Here is a 21,214-nt window from a genome sequence, read left to right as displayed (position 1 = left end):
TGTGATTCATACTTCCCATGATATAGAATTTTATTTTTGGTACTTATATTTCAGTATGGATATAATATTATTGTTTGTATAATATTGGTACCATCAGGTTACCATCTGCCTCTATAGATGAGTGGCTGACTGCCAATCAGTGGATCTGGGTTCAATTTCCAGTACTGCCATAGATTTTTCCTCAGTGGGAAGACTGATGTAGGATGCACTAAGCCTTGTGATGCCAACTGAGGAGCTATTTAACCAGTTACTGAGGTTTACAAGGTCAATAAACCTGACATCAACAGGGAGAGAGGTGTACTGACCACATGTCCCTTCATACCACATCCAATTATGCCACTGGCTAAGTACAATATGGTGGGTGATTGGGCCCATCTAAGACCAGAAAGCAGAAACTTAGCTATCTTTCTTAGCATCAGTTGATTAGCAGAAGTGAACAGCTAAAAGCTTTATGAACTTACTCTCTACTACAAAGGGTTCTTCTTGAGGTGCAGCCATACGTGCACAAGACCATTTGGTAAAATGAAGAAACCCCACAACAGTTGCTGAATCAACAATATTTTGTAGCATGTGCGACTGGTTTTGGAACACTTAAAGTTCAATGATCTGGTGTAAACTGTAATAATGGAAATATTGTATTACAAAACAATGGGTGGGGGGAGTGGGAGTGAGGGTGGGTGAGTGGCGGATGCGGGCGAATGCCTCAAGTTACTTTTAAAAAGTGTCAGATATGGACCTATACAATTAAAACTTCTAAAATAAAATAAATGTGAGACCAGGACATCACCAACAAAGAAAATCACTTAACTATCTGATGTCATCCTCACCCCAATGTTGTCATGGAACAAAGCTCTGTGTCAAAGAGTAACAAGGGATACCTAGAAAAATACCAAAAACCAGCATAACCAGACACTGAAGAATCATAAAGCTGGTAAGGCACAATAAAAACAGGAAGTGGAAACATATATTGTGTGGAATTACTTACAATAATTCCATAAAACTGTTCCCCCATGCCACTTCAACCGAGAACACAAACAAAACAACTAAGTGTGAATACTGAGGGGATACATAACCCATAGAGCAGGCACAGTATGAATCGTTTAAGTGATCTCTACTACAAATGTTAAAATTTTTTTCATAATTCAGTCATTTGGTTTAAAGTTTGGGTATATTCTACACTCTCTCTGGCAATAATTAGACTGCCACATCTGTTTTTGTGATTTTGGCAGAAATGATTAACACAGAGATGGCCTTCTATGGAAATTGAGCAAAGTTATTGTCCTTGAGCAAATCTACAGCTACACAAAACAAATTTACTGATTTGAGTAGTTTTGTAAGAATATTTGTAAGTTTAAACCTTTGTTTCTTATGCTATGTAGATTCTTGAAGAAAACACAAAACTCTGATACTTTTTATGGGTGAAAAGCTTTTAGTCGGTGTTTCTGCTTGGCACAGTCACATTGAATGAGGAGACATTGGAAGAGGCATCAGTTTGTGCTCTTACTTGTGTTGAATCTGGATTCTTCTTCAGGCAGGATACCAATAATTATTGTGAATTTTGTGCTCCTAGTGATTCTTCTATTAACTTCTACTGTTGTTTCTGCTAACTGAGGAACATCTACTGCTTCTGATGTGTGTGTCAGTGATGTTTTAGCTGTTGGTTCTGCAACTGATAGCACAGTATTTTATGATGGCACAGTATTTTATGATACTGATGATGCTATTTCTGCTGCTGATGATACTGTGTACTCCATTTCTCCTAAACAAATATTCAGTTTCTTTCTTGTGTGTGGTTCTGCTTGTTGGCAGCTATCAATAAATGAGCAATTTGAGAAAGTACAGAGAGATCCCAAGATAGATATTGTACTGAAGAAACAACTCAGAAAGTACAGAAAGATCAAACAAAGTTTTCATAACAGCAATAATGTGCAAAGGGAAGGCTCTGAGCTTTTTGGAGTAAGGTTTGATTCTCAGATGTGAAACTATACTGACTATATAATAATGAGTTTTGTTCATAAAATTTGATGAAAATAGTAAATTAAGTGATTAAATACTTGTATTAAAAGAAAAGGAGGAAGTTGATAATGAACATTTTAAACCTTTAGTATGTTGGGTCTACAGAAAAGATCACAAACATCATTATCTTCAACTTCAGAAGTGATGGAAGAATTACTGTCCAAAACTTTGTTGAGAAGTGGGATGATAAGTAATCTTCCTAAAATGTCAATTTCAGGAGTTGAAGATATTGGAATTATAAGAACAGTAGGGAAATATGTTAAAGCAAAAGTCTTGTGATGTTAAGTCCTGATGTATATATATTTGAGTACCACTTGTTTCTAGTTAAGGGCCTTAATGTTCCTATTTTATTAGAATTTGGTTGGTTATCAGTAAATAAAGTTCTGATAGAGTTAAATGATGGAAGAGTGAATTTTCTTCATGGTAATCATGGAAAGCAAGTGGAACCTGCTATGATGTCACACAGTCCAGCCAGAAGACTGATCATAGACTCATCACTGTTGAGTGGTAGTAAGTGTACCATCCAACATCAAGCGGGTTTATAAAAGTCACATGAGTTTTTAAGGCAATATATTTAAACTAAGAGACAAAGCATCAATCCTTAATGATACTGGGAATATCTTTTTCTCTCTGACCTGGTGTAATAAAAGTTTTCCTCATAAATCAATAATTAAAAAACACAAGCCATTCTGCATTAACCTATATTCACTTCCAGTATCAGTTAAGGAAACTGAAGAAGCCAAGATTGGAAGAATGAAAAGATGGAATATTATTACGGCTTTGTCAGCTGTTAGAACACTCCATATGTGGAGCTTAAAAAACCAGATGGATCACATCATTTGGCATTAGACATAATGACTTTCAATAAAATGATTGAAACTGAAAGGGATAAACCACTTATAATAGATTATCTATTAGCCAGATTGTCAGGAGAAAAATATATTATAATGAGCCACATTATTGGCAGGTGATGTCAAAAAATGGAATAAATAAATAAATAAACTGGGTCTTCAGAAGTATACAGCAGTTTTATTTGAAGGAAGAGGTTTGCAATTTTGAGTTTAAGTGTTTGAGAGTTTCAATAGTAAATGTTTCAGTTGGAATATGCATTCAAGTGATGGGCTAAGCTGTCAATCCAGCTCTATATAAATGATGTGTGATGTAGTTATAATTTTTAAAAATTGGGAATAATATAGTTACACACTAAATAAAAGGGAAATGGATAGGTTAAAGTTAGATATAGTGGGAATTAGTGAAGTTCGGTGGCAGGAGGAACAAGACTTTTGGTCAGGTGATTACAGGGTTATAAATACAAAATCAAATAGGGGTAATGCAGGAGTAGGTTTAATAATGAATAAAATAATAGGAGTGCGGGTTAGCTACTACAAACAGCATAGTGAACGCATTATTGTGGCCAAGATAGACACGAACCCCATGCCTACTACAGTAATACAAGTTTATATGCCAACTAGCTCTGCAGATGATGAAGAAATTGATGAAAGGTATGACGAGATAAAAGAAATTATTCAGGTAGTGAAGGGAGACGAAAATTTAATAGTCATGGGTGACTGGAATTCGTCAGTAGGAAAAGGGAGAGAAGGAAACATAGTAGGTGAATATGGATTGGGGGGAAGAAATGAAAGAGGAAGCCGCCTTGTAGAATTTTGCACAGAGCATAACTTAATCATAGCTAACACTTGGTTCAAGAATCATAAAAGAAGGTTGTATACCTGGAAGAATCCTGGAGATACTAAAAGGTATCAGATAGATTATATAATGGTAAGACAGAGATTTAGGAACCAGGTTTTAAATTGTAAGACATTTCCAGGGGCAGATGTGGATTCTGACCACAATCTATTGGTTATGAACTGCAGATTGAAACTGAAGAAACTGCAAAAAGGTGGGAATTTAAGGAGATGGGACCTGGATAAACTGAAAGAACCAGAGGTTGTACAGAGTTTCAGGGAGAGCATAAGGGAACAATTGACAGGAATGGGGGAAAGAAATACAGTAGAAGAAGAATGGGTAGCTCTGAGGGATGAAGTAGTGAAGGCAGCAGAGGATCAAGTAGGTAAAAAGACGAGGGCTAATAGAAATCCTTGGGTAACAGAAGAAATATTGAATTTAATTGATGAAAGGAGAAAATATAAAAATGCAGTAAATGAAGCAGGCAAAAAGGAATACAAACGTCTCAAAAATGAGATCGAAAGAAAGTGCAAAATGACTAAGCAGGCATGGCTAGAGAACAAATGTAAGGATGTAGAGGCTTATCTCACTAGGAGTAAGATAGATACAGCCTACAGGAAAATTAAAGAGACCTTTGGAGAAAAGAGAGCCACTTGTATAAATATGAAGAGCTAAGATGGAAACCCAGTTCTAAGCAAAGGGGGGAAAGCAGAAAGGTGGAAGGAGTATATAGAGGGTCTATACAAGGGTGATGTACTTGAGGACAATATTATGGAAGTGGAAGAGGATGTAGATGAAGATGAAATGGGAGATAAGATACTGCGTGAAGAGTTTGACAGAGCACTGAAAGACCTGAGTCGAAACAAGGCCCCGGGAGTAGACAACATTCCATTAGAACTACTGATGGCCTTGGGAGAGCCAGTCATGACAAAACTCTACCATCTGGTGAGCAAGATGTATGAGACAGGCGAAATACCCACAGACTTCAAGAAGAATATAATAATTCCAATCCCAAAGAAAGCAGGTGTTGAAAGATGTGAAAATTACCGAACTATCAGTTTAATAAGTCACAGCTGCAAAATAATAACGCGAATTCTTTACAGACGAATGGAAAAACTGGTAGAAGCGGACCTCGGGGAAGATCAGTTTGGATTCTGTAGAAATGTTGGAACACGTGAGGCAATACTAACATTACAACTTATCTTAGAAGAAAGATTAAGGAATTGCAAACCTACGTTTCTAGCATTTGTAGACTTAGAGAAAGCTTTTGACAACGTTAACTGGAATACTCTCTTTCAAATTCTGAAGGTGGCAGGAGTAAAATACAGGGAGCGAAAGGCTATTTACAATTTGTACAGAAACCAGATGGCAGTTATAAGAGTCGAGGGGCATGAAAGGGAAGCAGTGGTTGGGAAAGGAGTGAGACAGGGTTGTAGCCTCTCCCCGATGTTATTCAATCTGTATATTGAGCAAGCAGTAAAGGAAACAAAAGAAAAATTCGGAGTAGGTATTAAAATTCATGGAGAAGAAGTAAAAACTTTGAGGTTCGCCGATGACATTGTAATTCTGTCAGAGACAGCAAAGGACTTGGAAGAGCAGTTGAATGGAATGGACAGTGTCTTGAAAGGAGGATATAAGATGAACATCAACAAAAGCAAAACAAGGATAATGGAATGTAGTCAAATTAAATCGGGTGATGCTGAGGGGATTAGATTAGGAAATGAGACACTTAAAGTAGTAAAGGAGTTTTGCTATTTAGGGAGCAAAATAACTGATGATGGTCGAAGTAGAGAGGATATAAAATGTAGACTGGCAATGGCAAGGAAAGCGTTTCTGAAGAAGAGAAATTTGTTAACATCGAGTATAGATTTAAGTGTCAGGAAGTCGTTTCTGAAAGTATTTGTATGGAGTGTAGCCATGTATGGAAGTGAAACATGGACGATAACCAGTTTGGACAAGAAGAGAATAGAAGCTTTCGAAATGTGGTGCTACAGAAGAATGCTGAAGATAAGGTGGGTAGATCACATAACTAATGAGGAGGTATTGAATAGGATTGGGGAGAAGAGAAGTTTGTGGCACAACTTGACTAGAAGAAGGGATCGGTTGGTAGGACATGTTTTGAGGCATCAAGGGATCACAAATTTAGCATTTGAGGGCAGCGTGGAGGGTAAAAATCGTAGAGGGAGACCAAGAGATCAATACACTAAGCAGATTCAGAGGGATGTAGGTTGCAGTAGGTACTGGGAGATGAAGAAGCTTGCACAGGATAGAGTAGCATGGAGAGCTGCATCAAACCAGTCTCAGGACTGAAGACCACAACAACAACAACACTAAATAAGTTATTAATTATTTTGCATTCTCAAGGGATCATTTTACAATTACACAAAGCACAATTTGGAAGAGAAGAGGTAAAATTTGGAGAACGTATTGTAAATACTAAAGGCATAACACCAGACCCATTCGATTAGAGGCAATCATTACTATATCCAGAACTGGAAAAGAGACAGAGAGAGAGAGAGAGAGGGAGAGAGAGAGAGAGAGAGAGAGAGAGAGAGAGAGAGAGAGAGAGAGAGAGAGATAGAGAGAGAGAGAGAATTAAAATATTAAAATAATGTGCAGAAAAAAATTTTCACTCTGCAGCACAATGTGTGCTAATTCAAAACTGGCAGATCAAAACGGCATGACAGTCTGAAATTCCAACCTGGGAACTTTGTCTTTCACAGGCAAGGCAAGTGCTCTATCAACTGAGCTACCCAAGCATGATTTATGACCCGTCATTGCAGATTTACTTCAGACATTATTTCATCTCCTACCTAACAAACTTCAAAGATGTTCTACAGCTTATCAAGGAACACTAGCACTCCTGGAAGCCACAGCCTACGGATTGTTTCCAGAATCAATCTTCCCTCTGCAGTGTAGTGTGTGCTGATTTGAATCTTCCTGGCAGATTAAAACTGTATCCTGGATCAAGACATGACTCTGGGAATTTCCTTTCATGGGCAAGTGCTCTACTGACTGAGCTACCCAAGCATCTCTTTTGACCCATCCTAATAGCTTTACTTCCTCCAGGATGTTGTCTTCTAGCTTCCAAACTTCACAGAAGTTCTTCTACATACGTTGAGGGACTAGCATTCCTAAAGAAAGAATATTGTGGTGAAGCAGCAAAGATTGCTGCTTACCTAATACTTGTCCACAGTCAGCCCTTAGTGCCTGGAGGTAATAGTAGCCACATGTGTGAGTGAGTTGTGCTTGTATAAATGTGTGTATTTTCTACATCTGATGGAGGACTTTGTCTGATAGATGAATATATATTGCCTACTTTTACACTGTGCCTGTCTGCAACTGAGTGCCTTCTCTACCAGGTGAGTAGCAGTCTATTGCTTCCATATCATTGTTATTTATTAGCTTAAATACACACCTAAATGTAGTATACCGCCCTGCATTCTTTTGTCATTAGTTTCCTTCTCAGTAATGGTTTGGCATGAAATGCTTAGAAACAAGGTCATTTGCCTCTTCCCAATTTCAGTGAATGGTTATTCAAAACTATCATTGCCAATGGGTATGTGATAAAACACATTCACTTAGGAAAGTGACCAGACACAGCTACATCGTACACCTCACATGCTTCATTTTTTCCCCACACAGCATGTATTTCTACATACTGTGTCCATTAGCAAGGACAAGACCATCAAATTCATGGCAGGAAGCCACCAGCAGCAGCCAACCAAACAGATACTGCAATAGAAGCATTTCTTACTTCTATCTCTTCTCTTCATTTTTTTCTTCTTTCATTTTTTTCAAGCTCATATTTTCATAAGTTCCAGCTCTGGGAAGTAGTTTGTATACTTTTTGCCTAATTTAGTGTCCTTCAGTAGTAGCTGTGTCTTGGTTGTGATACATTTTTCTTTGTTGCAGGATGGTTGTTCTCATTAGATTAACACCAATGTTAGTGAGATGTGCTGTCTTGGTGTTCTGCAAGTCAAAGCCATATCATGTAATGATGACTCACTGACTTACACATTGCTAAGTTTGAAGTTGTTAGAAGCCAGTGAGGGTCCTCCAATACAGGAAATCAGAGACAAAATGCAGAGTGCAGGTGCAAGTAGTAGCGTTTAGGTTACTTGAAGTAAACAGTAATGGAAGGCATATGTGAACTGCAAACACTCTGGGCAACTGCCACAGATTAGGATTTTCAGATCATAGAAGTAAATGATAACTTTATAAATCATCTAGATGCTGTTGTAAGGTGTGAGATTAGACAGTGGTTGCAAATAGGCACATCTTAGCATATGCAGCAAGCAGTATCCTTGCTCCTAAGAACAGCAACATCAGTCGATATATGCAGGTTGGATTGAGATAGGAAATCAGTATAACTGCTAGAACAGCAGTCCCTATTCTCAAGATAGAAGTCTACACCCTCCACCCTTACAGTAGGCGCCTTTAAAAACTCCAGATTTTCATATTAAGGAGAGTTCTCAGTCAGATCATTTGGATGCCAACTTCATGTCACTCAAACCCAGCCTCTGGTAAGCTTCAATTCAAGTCTGTTTTCTCACTTGGAATGCTGCTCTCAGATGTTTGTACTTTATAGTGCTGCTAGTGATTGCTACTTCCATTAGCTCTCATCCTGCAGACTTGGACACTGACTTATGTTATACTAACAGTCAAATCCCTTGCTTTTTCAATTGATTACAAATATCCTTCAGTACAATAATTAGTCAGACTGCTATGAACAAGTGATATTCAGACCATTGTCTCCTTACCGAGTCTCAAAATCCGCAACTCTCATAGTTTTCCTGTGTCAGTGTTCACCACTGACCAAAACAATCAACAGCCATCACTGTATTTGCTCCTAACCACTTGGATATTGCAGACTGACCTGAATCTCCCTTAAGTTCTAATACACTTCTTCTATCTCATGTCAGGACAGGAAAGCCGGATTCTATTTCTGCATCATTTTCGTATGATGTTGTTCTCGCCACAGACATGTCTGTGTGTCAGGGTACCAGTAAGGTTACACTCTAACAGACAAATGTATTTTGTCAAACTTTCCTTTCACTGATATTGTTTTGTTAACTATTTTGTACCAGGTTGATCTTATACCACCTCCTAACATTTTGTTGTGCACATTTTGATCTTGCAGTGTGACTCTTTCTGCCTGGAGGTAACTAGTTTTCAGCAGAAACACCATGCTGTGCTTCACCTTGTAGTATATTGCCTCCAGATTTATTGGTACTGGGATACTGTCCACATTAGAAGTCTTTATAGTCCCGCTCACACACACTATGTATTTACAGCACAGCTACATCATTCCCAGTATCAAAGTGCTTTCCATTTTGTTTCCACATTTGTTAGCCTGTTGTTGTTGTTGTGGTCTTCAGTCCTGAGACTGGTTTGATGCAGCTCTCCATGCTACTCTATCCCGTGCAAGCTGCTTCATCTACTGCAGACTACATCCTTCTGAATCTGCTTAGTGTATTGATCTCTTGGTCTCCCTCTACGATTTTTACCCTCCAGGCTGCCCTCCAATACTAAACTGCAGGCCTCAGAACATGTCCTACCAACTGGTCCCTTCTTCTAGTCAAGTTGTGCCACAAACTCCTCTTCTCCCCAATTCTGTTCAATACCTCCTCATTAGTTATGTGATCTACCCGTCTAATCTTCAGCATTCTTCTGTAGCACCACATTTCGAAAGCTTCTATTCTCTTCTTGTCCAAACTATTTATTGTCCATGTTTCACTTCCACAAATGGCTACATTCCATACAAATACTTTCAGAAACAACTTCCTGACACTTAAATCTATACTCGATGTCAACAAATTTCTCTTTTTCAGAAATGCTTTCCTGGCCACTGCCAGTCTAACGTACCCATTGTCTGGAGGAAGAGCTATAACATTTATCCTCAGATTGAAGATTTCCCCTGTCTTGACATAAACTGAGATGACAGAAGTTAGGGGATACCTCCTAATATAGTATTGGGCTTCCTTTTTTCCAGGTGTAGTGCAGCAACTTGATGCGGCAATGAACTCAACAAGTCGTTGGAAGTCTCCTGCAGAAATATTGAGGCATATTGCCTCTATAGCCACCCATAAATGCAAAAGTGTTCCTGGTGCACAATTTGTGCACAAACTGACTCCTTGATTACTTCCCATAAATGTTAGATGGGTGGCCAAACCATTCACTCAAACTGTCCAGAATATTCTTCAAATCAGTTACAAATAATTGTGGCCTGGCAACATGGTGCGTTGAGATCTTAAAAATTTCCATTACTGTTTTGGGACTTGAAGTCCATGAAAGGCTGCAAACAGCCTCGAAGTATCAAAACATAACCATTTCCAGTCAACAATTGGTTCAGTTGGACCAATCCATGTAAACACAGCACACATCATTATGGAGTCACCAACAGCTTGCACAATGCGTTGTTGACAACTTGGGCACATGACTTTGTGGTGTCTTCACTACACTCGAACCCTACCATCAGTTCTCACTATCTGAAATCAGGACTCAGCTGACCAGGCCATGGTTTTCTCAGTTATCTGCTGTCCAACAGAAATGATCAGGAGCCCAGGAGAGGTACTGCAGGCGATGCCATGCTCTTGGCAAAGGCAATTGCTTCAATCATTTGCTACCACAGTTCATTAATGAAAATTTCACTGCACTGTCCAACATATAAGTTCATTGTATGTTCCACATTGATTTCTGCCTTTATTTCATGCAGTGATGTTTGTCTGTTAGCACTGAAAACTCTTATGCACATTCTGCTGCTCTCGGTCATTAAGCTAAGGCCTTCGGCTACTTCATTGTTTGTGGTGAGAGGCAGTGCTGGAAATATGGTATTCTCAGCACACTCTTGACACTGTGGATCTCAGTACCGAACTCCCTAACAATTTTCAAAATGGAATGTTCTATGCATTTGGTTCAATCTACCATTCTGCATTCAAAGTCTGTTAATTCCCATCATGCAGCCATAATCATGCTGGAAACCTGTTCACATGAATCACAAGAGTACAAATGACAACTCTGCCAATGCCCAGCTCTTTTATAGCTAGTAACAGTATATGTGATAGTACCACCATTTGCACATGTGCATATCGCTATGCCAAGACTTTTGTTACCCAGTGTATTAGCCTACTGCAGCCATTATTTTCCTACCAACACTTTCTACCGCTGGACAGGTTGAGGGTGAGTTACTGTGAACAGTTCAGTGGTACAGCTGTTCTCATTAGAATTAACAGCAAACAAACATGCAGAACAATAGCCAGGTATACATACTGACCTCACAAGCAAAAGATGAGGATATAGAAAGTGTACGATGATACTGATGCATAATTCAGTGTGTAAAAGGAGGTGACAATCTAATAAACATGGGCCACTAGGACATTGTAATTAAAGATGGAATAGAAAATGGAGTTATGCGTGTATAAGGGCTCAGTAGCAGTAGGAATGAGAGAGGATACAAATTAATTGAGATCTGCTATAAATTTCAACACAGTGTTCAAGAACCACAAGAGGAAGAGTTATACTTGGAAAAGGCCTGGAGGTATGGAAACATAAGAAGTGGATTACATCACAGTCAGCCAGAGATTCTGAAATCAGATACTGGATGTTAAGATATATCTACAAGCAGATATAGACTCTGATCACAATTCAGTAGTGATAAAGAGTAGACTGAAATTTAAGAAAATAAACCAGAAGAATCAATGTGCAAAAAAGTTTGGTACTAAAGTACTGAGGAGTGATAAGATGTGTCTGACATTCTATAAAGCGATAATGATTACCACAGCAGACATTTCAGGTGAAGAGAAATGGACATCTCTAAAAACAAAAATCACAGAAGTTGGACAGACAAACATGGATATAAGGAAGGTAGCCCTGAAGAAATCTTGGTTAACAGAAGAAATAATTTATCTGATAAATGAAAGAAAGAAAATGTGAACAAACTGAAACAGAAATGGTCATCATGAAAATTTATTCAGCATATAGAAAAGTCAAAATAACATTAACTAAAATTAACAACATGGATGTCAACATCAAGACTACAATGGTAACTCCATTATCAAAGGCAAAGATGTGAGAACATGGGTGGAAAGTAACCTTAACTGGAATTAACAACATGGATGTCAATATCAAGAGTCCAAAGGTAACTCCATTATCAAAGGCAAAGATGGGAGCGGATGGGTGGTAAGTGTACACTGAAGGCCTCTACAAGGGGAGGAAATGCCCGATGACACAGGAGAAGAAGAAATGGGTGTCAATTTGGAAAAATTATAGGACTGTATTATCATCAATAGTGACATTAGTGTTTATACTCATGCTGCTGGTGCAATCAAAGATAATGTCAAGTTTGGGTATGCTTTGCTTTAATGGACTACTATTTAGCAAGTGTCATGGCTGTCTGGAGTTCATCTGCTGTGTATCACAGACTGACCACTATTGCACTTGATGTACAGCCTGAAGATGTCAGGAGGATGAGCTTCACAATACTGCACAGATACTGTTCTTTTGTTAACAATAATTTATTGTTAATTGCTTTTCTGGATTGATTACAGGAAGTTATCACAAATGGAATAAGACTTTTTAATTCATAACACTGATTTTAGTAAATTTTAATACACATTAGGAAGAAAAGGTGACTATTTTTTATGCAGCAGCAATGAAAAAGAGATCACACTTACATCTTTTTCTGAGTTTGTTGCCTTTTCACAGAATGGACTGCACCTGCTATCGACAAAAGATTCAAGAAAGAAAACCAGTATAGGATGTAGGATTCAAATTAGAATCTGACAGAGTCCTGGAAGACTTGGAATAAATAAAGGTGAAGGAATAGTAGCATCTCCTCATACTTTCTAAAATAATTGGGAAAAGTGGCAACCAAATTACTATCCAAATCAGTGTGTAGAATCTATGATACAGGAGACTTACACCACTGAGTGTCATAAAATTATTATTTACACAATCCTGAAGACAAGAATTGCATGTAAGTGTCAGAACTACCACATAATCAGCTTAACATCTGATGCAAGTTGCTGATAAGAGTAACACACAGAAGAATGGAGAAGAAAATTGAGCGTCTGTCACATGATGATCAGTTTGGCATTCCGGAACACAAAGGCAGCAGAGATGCTGATCTGACATTGTGCCTGATAATGGAAACAAGACTTAAGGAAAATCAAGCCACATTCACAGGATTTGTCAACCAAGAAGAAGCATTTGTCAATGTAAAATGGTGAAAGATGTTCAAAATTCTGAGAAAAATACGAGTAAGCTACAGGGAAAGATGCATAATATACAATATGTACAAGAACCTAGAAAGAAAGATAAGAATAGAAGACCAAGAATGAAGCACTCAGTTCAAAAAAGGTGCAAGGCTCAGATGAACATTTCCCCCCTACTGTTCAGTATGAATGACAGAAATAAAACAAAGGTTCAAGAATGGTATCAAAATTTGCGGTGGAAGGATATCAATGATAAAATTTGCTGATGACATTTGGTATCTGCAGTGAAAGTTAAGAATAATTGAAGGACCAGCTAAATAAAATGAAAAATATACTGAGTACAGATATGAATTGAGAGTAAACCAAAGAAAAGGAAAAGTAATGAGTAGTAGAAATGAATTAGTGAAGATTAATATAAAAATTGGCCACCATGAAGTAGACAAAATTAAGGAATTCTGCTACCATGGGAGCAAAGTACCACATGATGGACAAAGCAAGGGGTCAAATGCAGTATGCTAATACCAGGCACATGCCTTAATTTGAGAAATAAATATTTGAGAATTTACATTTGGAGCACAGCATCGTATGGTAGTGTATCATGGACCATGGGAAAACTCAAAAAGAAGACAATCAAGGCTATTGAGATGTGATGCTACAGAAGGATGTGAGAGAAAGAAAGATTTGCCTCTGGATATGGCTGACACATAGGTAAAGGCCATAAACATTAGTATTGATTATATTAAAAAGGGAGAAAAATAGAAGAAAAGTTGTGAACATGGTAGTCCAACACAATGCAAGGTGGGAGACGTAATTCTCATTGAGTTCTCAATTCCTGACAAGATTTTAAATTAAGCTTATTGAGTGTCTTTTTCTGTTTATAGTGGGGTTTAATATGTTGTAGTTTATTAAGTTGGGGTATGTCCTATTTGGGAGAGGGTGGTACACTAACTCATTGTGCAAAATAAATTTGAACTTTTTTGATTTTCTGAGTAGTATTATGGATTTTTATACTTTAGATGGTGTTTAGCCAGTCTTTTCTGTTACATGTAGTTATCCACTACACATTAGTGTCCTGTATCGCTACATGTGAGTGGCCATTGTTCCTTTATTTTATGTATTGTTCCATACAGGAATTTCCTTTATTGTTTTAAATATAAGTTAAGTGGATGGGCCTATATTTGGTTTCATCAACTGCATTAATATAGTAGATTTGTTGACTAAATGGAGCGTCTAATTACTCGCTTCATTTTTACCCAGATTTAAATGTTGGGCTGAAGTTAGCATGAGCATTTCATAACTCTTCTTAGGATTCCCCTACTATGGTGTTGGAGCCTATTTTTTGTGCTTTGGAGAGGATGTCTGTCAGTCTCCATTCTACAGGATGGCCAATCAGTTGCCTCTCCCTGCAGAGGAGGTCCTATGGTGGGGGCAGGTATTAGTAACTGTCCCCTTTCCTTCTTCAGTTTTAACATTCCTGATCTTTTCCCCTTTCTTACTTCCCCTCCAGGGTAGCATTTTATTGGAGGGAGAGAGGAAGACAGAAAAGGCTTCCAAATTCAAATAGAAATTGAATTACAGCAATTTCACACTTCACCCTCTATCAGTTGCTTCTCATTCATTTCCAATACAAATATGTTTGCTGTTGTTCATATGCACGACATTTTGATTCTGCTTGTGTAGAACTTCAGGTTTTCTGTCATCCTCTCCACTCTGTCCAGAGATATGCTCTTTCACTTCCTATCTTCTTATGTTACTTGGATGATATCATTGTGGATTTGACATTTTGCCCTGATTTTTGCAGGTGACAATTCAATTTTTATACTTTGTTTGTTATGGATCAGAAATTGTATGGTTCTCCTTTTGACTTTTTTGTTATCTTTAAATCTATGACACACTAAAAAACCTTCCTGGCCAACCTTTGTTCATGCACATCAAACACCCAAAGAATTCAAACTTTTACTTATACATTGGATCCATAACGCTTTTGGTATGTTTGTGAAAGTTCTCATTTTCCTCTTCTTCCACGTCACATCTGTCTTTTCTGTGGTCCTACTGTATTTTTCAACATTATTTTCTTATCATCCACTTGTTGTAACTCACTAGGCTTCTTCAGTTTATGACATTCTAAACTGTATACTCTCAATTATTTCACTACCATGCCTTTACAATTGATTTTGTCCTTGTAAAATAGGCACCACTTAAAATACCTATCCTGCATAAGCCAGTGGGCTATTTCTTATTCTCTGGTACTTTATTTATTTATCTCTCTATTGATCTGTAACTGAGGTGCTCAGTTGTTGACAGGGAAAAACAGAGAATGATGCCAACTATCTGATGAATCCTTATTCAGAGCTACAGAGTACACAGGCACCTGCACAGTTGAATTGCCCTTGCTGACTGCATCGTGATAACACTGCAGCTCAACTGGGATGAGGGGTTGTATTGGGTGGAATGGGTGAGGGGGAAAAGGATGTGAGGAATGGGAAGGAGAATAGGGGAAGGGTGAACAGTGGCTGACAGGGAGAGACAGGAGATGAGGGGATAGGAATGTGGCACCTGTGAATCATTTTGGTCACTGACACAGGGAGTTGTGAACAATGGAAAATGAAATGTAAGAATGGATTGGAAGGGGGTTGTGTAGACATAGAACAAAGGAAGAGGGAAGAGGAGGTGTGAGGTTGGTGTGGAACAGGGACTAGCTGAGATTGTGAGCAGGAGAATTATGAGATTGAATGGTCTGTAGTAAAAACATTTCCTGTCTATGTAACTCAGAGAAGTTGGTGTTGGGGGGAAGGCTACAGATGGTATGGGATGTGCAGCAGCTACTGAAATCAGCATGTTGTGCTCAGCCATGTGTGCCACCACTGAGTGCTCACAATTTGGCAGTGGCCTTTCATTTAGGTGGTCAGCTGGTTACCTGTCACATCCACATAAAATGTTGTGCCAAAATTACAGCACAGCTAGTGTATGATCTAAACGCTTTTACAGATATAGCCTTAGGTATTCGCATGACAGTCCATGGTAATCCATCATGTCTCCAGAAGTCAAAATTCTTGGTGAAGCCAAAGATTTTATGGAACAATCGTAATGGAATACTCCACTGTCTTTCAATTTTGTAAACTTAGCAACCTGATTTTTATGCTGATGTTTTAAAAGCAAAGATCTTACTATGTAGCCATTCTAAGGTATACTGACCATACATTCAAATTTATTGCATGTATTACAGGATAGTATTTTCTCAAACTTCTTCTTACTTCTTGATAACAAAGAATATATTTTGTGAGATTATACATTCCTTGTCACTATGTCACTATCATCTGTCACATCTCTACACTTAAGTAGTTACTAGGACAGCTACATGAACATATATTTTTGCTGCACACTAGAACCTTACTGTATGTGTTTGGCTTCTGAGCCGGTAAAAAATTCTCCACTACAACAAAAAATCAGTTTCAAGTTCCATCCCTCTGTGATGGACAGCACAGAAATGACATACGTATTCTGAGGTAAATGGTTACATAGTCTCACCATGCCTGTAGAATACAGATGACATTTTAAAGCTTAGAAACTAGTCATTAGAGAGGCATATGATGAAACAGATTCACATTTTGTGAATCTGGATAGACAGCAGCTGTTTGAGACATATGAAATTTTCTGCCAGATCAGGAGTCAATCCTGGATTTCCTGCTTACTGTGAGCAGTAACATTATCCACTTCAACTATCCAGGAACTCCTCTAGCATTGATCCAAACTTCTGTGTCACAGAGTCCACTACCACCATTATGTTCACTGCTGGTGATAGAGTACATCTCTTTCCCTGTGTGTAAATCATGAAATGTGTGAGCATAATGGTGGTGGACTCTGTGACATATGGAATTTTGGATCGGTGCCAGATAAGTCGCAAATCCAGATTCGAGTCCTGGTCTGACACAAATTTTCATGTGTTGCAAACAGCTCATGTCAATCCAAATTCACAAAATAAAAATCCATTTGAGTATTTATCCCAGCTGCAATTGTCAGAACAGTGTCTCTTCCTGAAGACTTGCATGCATGCCTGAAGGACATTGTAATGTGAAGATACAGACACTGTATACACACAGATATTGGAACCACCAATAAAGAGACATATAATTCAACCATGGATGCGTTGTAAGACCTTTTCTAATAAATCAAACTGTGTATTCAAATAAAGTGTTATGGTGCTTTATCTATTACTGTTTAACTGTATATTCTGTCTCAGGTATTGTCAGACACACAGCTGATGAGATGACAGCTGAAGTGATGTGAGAAAAGTTTACTAATATGATTAGGAAATTGGTTATTCCCTATATCTCTACATGATTATAGTATGTGTGCATGTTTTATATTGATTGATTGATTGATTTCTTTATTAATCCATGTAATTTACATTGTGTGGATTTCTTCAGCAAAATCATATACAATACAATATACCTACAATTTATACACATAAAATTAGTATTTACACACATTTTTGAGGTATCTTACATTAGTTTTATATCCTTATGTAATTTTCTTATAGTAATGTACAATTCTGGATTTCATATTATAATTATTTCCTCATGTATTACAATGCAGGGTACTTTAATTACACTACATGTTTTAATTCAGATACTCCGCTACTGCGTAATAACTTTTATTTAATAAAAAATTTTTTAGTTTTGTTTTGAACTGTCCAATTGTGTCAATATCTTTTATATTTTGGAGTAATTTATTATATAATTTAATGGCATTGTACAACAAGCTCTGCTGAGTTTTAACTTTATTTTTCCTCTCTAGATGCAGATTGTATTGCTTTCTAGTTTCATAGCTGTGTATTAAAGAATTTTTCATATAGCAGTCAATATTTTTTTTACATACATAATATTTGAAAAATGTATTCACAGGGGACAGTTAGGATTTCCAGCTTTTGGAAATGTTCAAGGCAGTGAGCCCTATTGCCACTCTTGGTTATTATACGAATTGCTCTTTTCTATAATTTGAAAACTATTTGCATATTTTTACTGTTGACTCCCCAAAATGTTATTCCATAGGCAATAACAGAGTGGATATAAGAAAAATATACAGATCTGACACATGTAGTATCACACACTGCAGTCAGAATTCTAAGAGCATAGCATGCTGTAGCGATTCTGTTACTAAGTATTTTAATATGTTCTTCCCACTTTAACTGACTGTCAACATGCATACCAAGACATTTTGTGTAGCCTACACATTCTATAGTTTCATCGTTTAACTTAAAGTTGTTATAGTGTGGTTTTTTGCAGACATAGAAGTTAACAGCATTTGTTTTTTTAAAATTTAGTGTTAGTTTATTATTGGATGCCCACTCATGTACGCTGTTTAGTGTTTGTTTGGCTTTTTCTTTCAGTGCATCTGGTGATTTGTCACTGATTAGAACATTTGAGTCATCTGCAAACAATATTATTTGTCCATGCTTGATGCTCTGTGGGAAGTCATTTATGTAAATGAGGAATAGTATTGGGCAAAGGACACTACCCTGTGGGACACCTATATTTACATAATTCGGGTCTGAAGTATACTTTACAATATAGTTTGAGCAACTTGAAATATGTGAGATTTCAGTTATCTGTCTTCTATTTTTTAGATATGACTGGAACCACTTTTTCACAAGCCCCCTTATTCCCAGTTCAACTAACTTATTTAACAATATGTTGTGGCCTACTGTATCAAATGCTTTGGTTAGATCAAGAAATATACCTGTTGTGTAGTTCCCTTTATCTAATGCTTCTAGAATGTGTTTTGTGAGGTGTGCTGTTGCTGATTCTGTGCTTTTCCTGATCGAAATCCAAACTGTTCAATAGACAGTGAGTTGTATTTATTTAAATAATTCATTAGCCTATCTTTCATAATAGTTTCTAATATTTTTTCAAAGCATGAGAGTAGAGAAATTGACCTATAACTTTCAATTTTCCCTGCATCACCTTTTTTGAAGAGAGTTAGTAATTCAGCATATTTTAAATAGCCTGGAGAGTAGCCCTGCTTGAAAGATTGATTTATAATCAAAAATAGTCCTACATCTATGTGATTTCATAATTAATACAAAGCCAACACACTATTTAAAATCATAAGTTCTTGACAGTTGTTTTTATAGCAATCCTTTCAACAGATCTTTTATCGGAATTATTGGAACATTTCTTTCCTGCATCAACATAAAAAATATTCTTTTGTGTTTCACTTAATGGAACACGTACTATGGAAAGAAGAGCTCCAGCATAATTTCTTTTCTTGGGCTACTATTTGTTTCAATTCATTGCATTTATATGATTCCAAATGATATTTCATGGATGATTATTTATCAATACTAATTTTTATTTTAAATGAGAAAGTAATTATAACTGTGTTCCATGTTTTCACTCACCAGTTAATCTCTCTGTGATGTCCATGGCCATAGGTGTCTCACTTATCTGAAACTACAAATACATGTAAATAAGTTTCAAACAGTGGAAAATCCAGGATGGAATAACAACAATATTATGAAAAGGATAGATTGTTATTCACCGAACAGAGGAGTTGCTGAGTTGCAGACAGGCACAACAAAATGACTGCTATACATTTAAGCTTTCAACCAAAAGGTCTTCTTCTAATGTGGAAACACAAATTTACACACACACACACACACACACACACACACACACACACACACACACACACACACACACACACACACACACACACCTACACACACGCGACTACTGTCTCTGGCAGCTGAGGTGCAGTGTGGCTTTAGTGGTTAGAGACAGTGGTGATCTTTTCGTTGTGCCTGTCTCGAATCAACATCTCTATATGGTGAGTAGCAATCTATCCTTTTCATTATATATTACTGTAAATGAGTTTTAACAGCCTCATGATTTTAGACAAGAGAATAGGAATTAAAATACCTGTGCAGGAGTTACAATTAGTTCTGGAGGCATATCAAGTCTTTCCCCATATTTGACAACTGTAATCAGAGAAAACTGCAGGTTAATTCTCTATTACTGTACTTAGATGCTGAATGGCATTTGTTGAACTATTTAAAATGTAACAAATCATGTTAAAATAACACATACACTTAATATCTGAAGAACTTTTGTTTTTGTTGCTAGATCGGTGACATGGTGAGCTTTCCTCACCAGAATCCATGTCAGTTGGAGGCTCACAGTAGTCGCTTCCAGTATCACCTGCTGATAGATCAATAACAGTCTTATGAACCTGAAACATAAATTAGTTTAGAATATTTCTATGAGTGATGTGAGAGTATGCTCTTGATATAATCATATGCTAACAGCAACAGAGAGACTTATTTAATCAACATCTCAAGCAAAATATTTCAGGGAAATGAAATAAATGTTGAACAAAAACTGACCCAAAGATTATCTGAGCATAGTAAAGCAGTGATCAGAACTATTCTGTGTATGCTACATTATTTATCAGCTACTATTAGTGCTTGTATGATATTAGCCTTTGATATTTAGCTCACTCTGAATTTAAATGAAACGTAAACAAATATCTTACTCGGAAGACAGAAAATTGAAAATGTTGTGGCTGTATAATTCAATTACTATGTACCTGCTAGTCTACTTGGAATGTAGAGCCTGACTTTTTGAACTACATTGTGTACCTTGAACAACATCAGAACATTTTTGAACTATTAATGCTGTTTGCACACAAAATAACAGGTTGCAACACAATTAAGGGGCAAAAATGAAACAATTCATTCTAATATACCTTATCAATTTTTTGTCAGTTTATTATTTTCTGTATAGCAAAGAAACCAATGTTCACTATTTATTTTTATTACTCTGTTGAGAAGAAAAATAATACTAACTGTGTAAGGTAACTAGTATTGATTTGTTTTTTGTAAGTTCTGAATACCCAAGTCCCCCTCATGAACCACGGACCTTGGCCTTGGTGGGGAGGCTTGAGTGCCTCAATGATACAGATAGCCGTACAGTAGGTGCAACCTCAACGGAGGGGTGTCTGTTGAGAGGCCAGACAAACGTGTGATTCCTGAAGAGGGGCAGCAGCCTTTTCAGTAGTTGCAGGGGCAACAGTCTGGATGATTGACTGATCTGGTCCTGTAACACTAACCAAAACGGCCTTGCTGTTTTGGTACTGCGAACGGCTGAAAGCAAGGGGAAACTACAGCCATAATTTTTCCCGAGGGCATGCAGCTTTACTGTATGATTAAATGATGATGGCGTCCTCTTGGGTAAAATATTCCGGAGGTAAAATAGCCCCCCATTCAGATCTCCGGGCGGGGACTACTCAAGAGTACA

At 37.4% G+C, this 21,214-nt stretch overlaps 1 protein-coding gene across 1 annotated transcript in view; it reads right to left on the bottom strand.

Annotated features, from left to right (window-relative positions):
* LOC126252533 (cytosolic carboxypeptidase Nna1) overlaps window positions 1-21,214 on the bottom strand; it is a 666,898-nt gene that overhangs the window by 195,812 nt on the left and 449,872 nt on the right. Inside the window, 3 exon segments of the mRNA XM_049953428.1 lie at window positions 19,318-19,369; window positions 19,838-19,896; window positions 20,006-20,147. Of these exon segments, the coding sequence (XP_049809385.1) occupies window positions 19,318-19,369; window positions 19,838-19,896; window positions 20,006-20,147 (253 nt within the window).

The sequence above is a fragment of the Schistocerca nitens genome, chromosome 4, assembly GCF_023898315.1.
Source record: "Schistocerca nitens isolate TAMUIC-IGC-003100 chromosome 4, iqSchNite1.1, whole genome shotgun sequence".
NCBI lineage: Eukaryota > Metazoa > Arthropoda > Insecta > Orthoptera > Acrididae > Schistocerca > Schistocerca nitens.
Note: the sequence above shows the minus strand (reverse complement) of the source record. Positions and strands in the feature narration are given on the sequence as shown.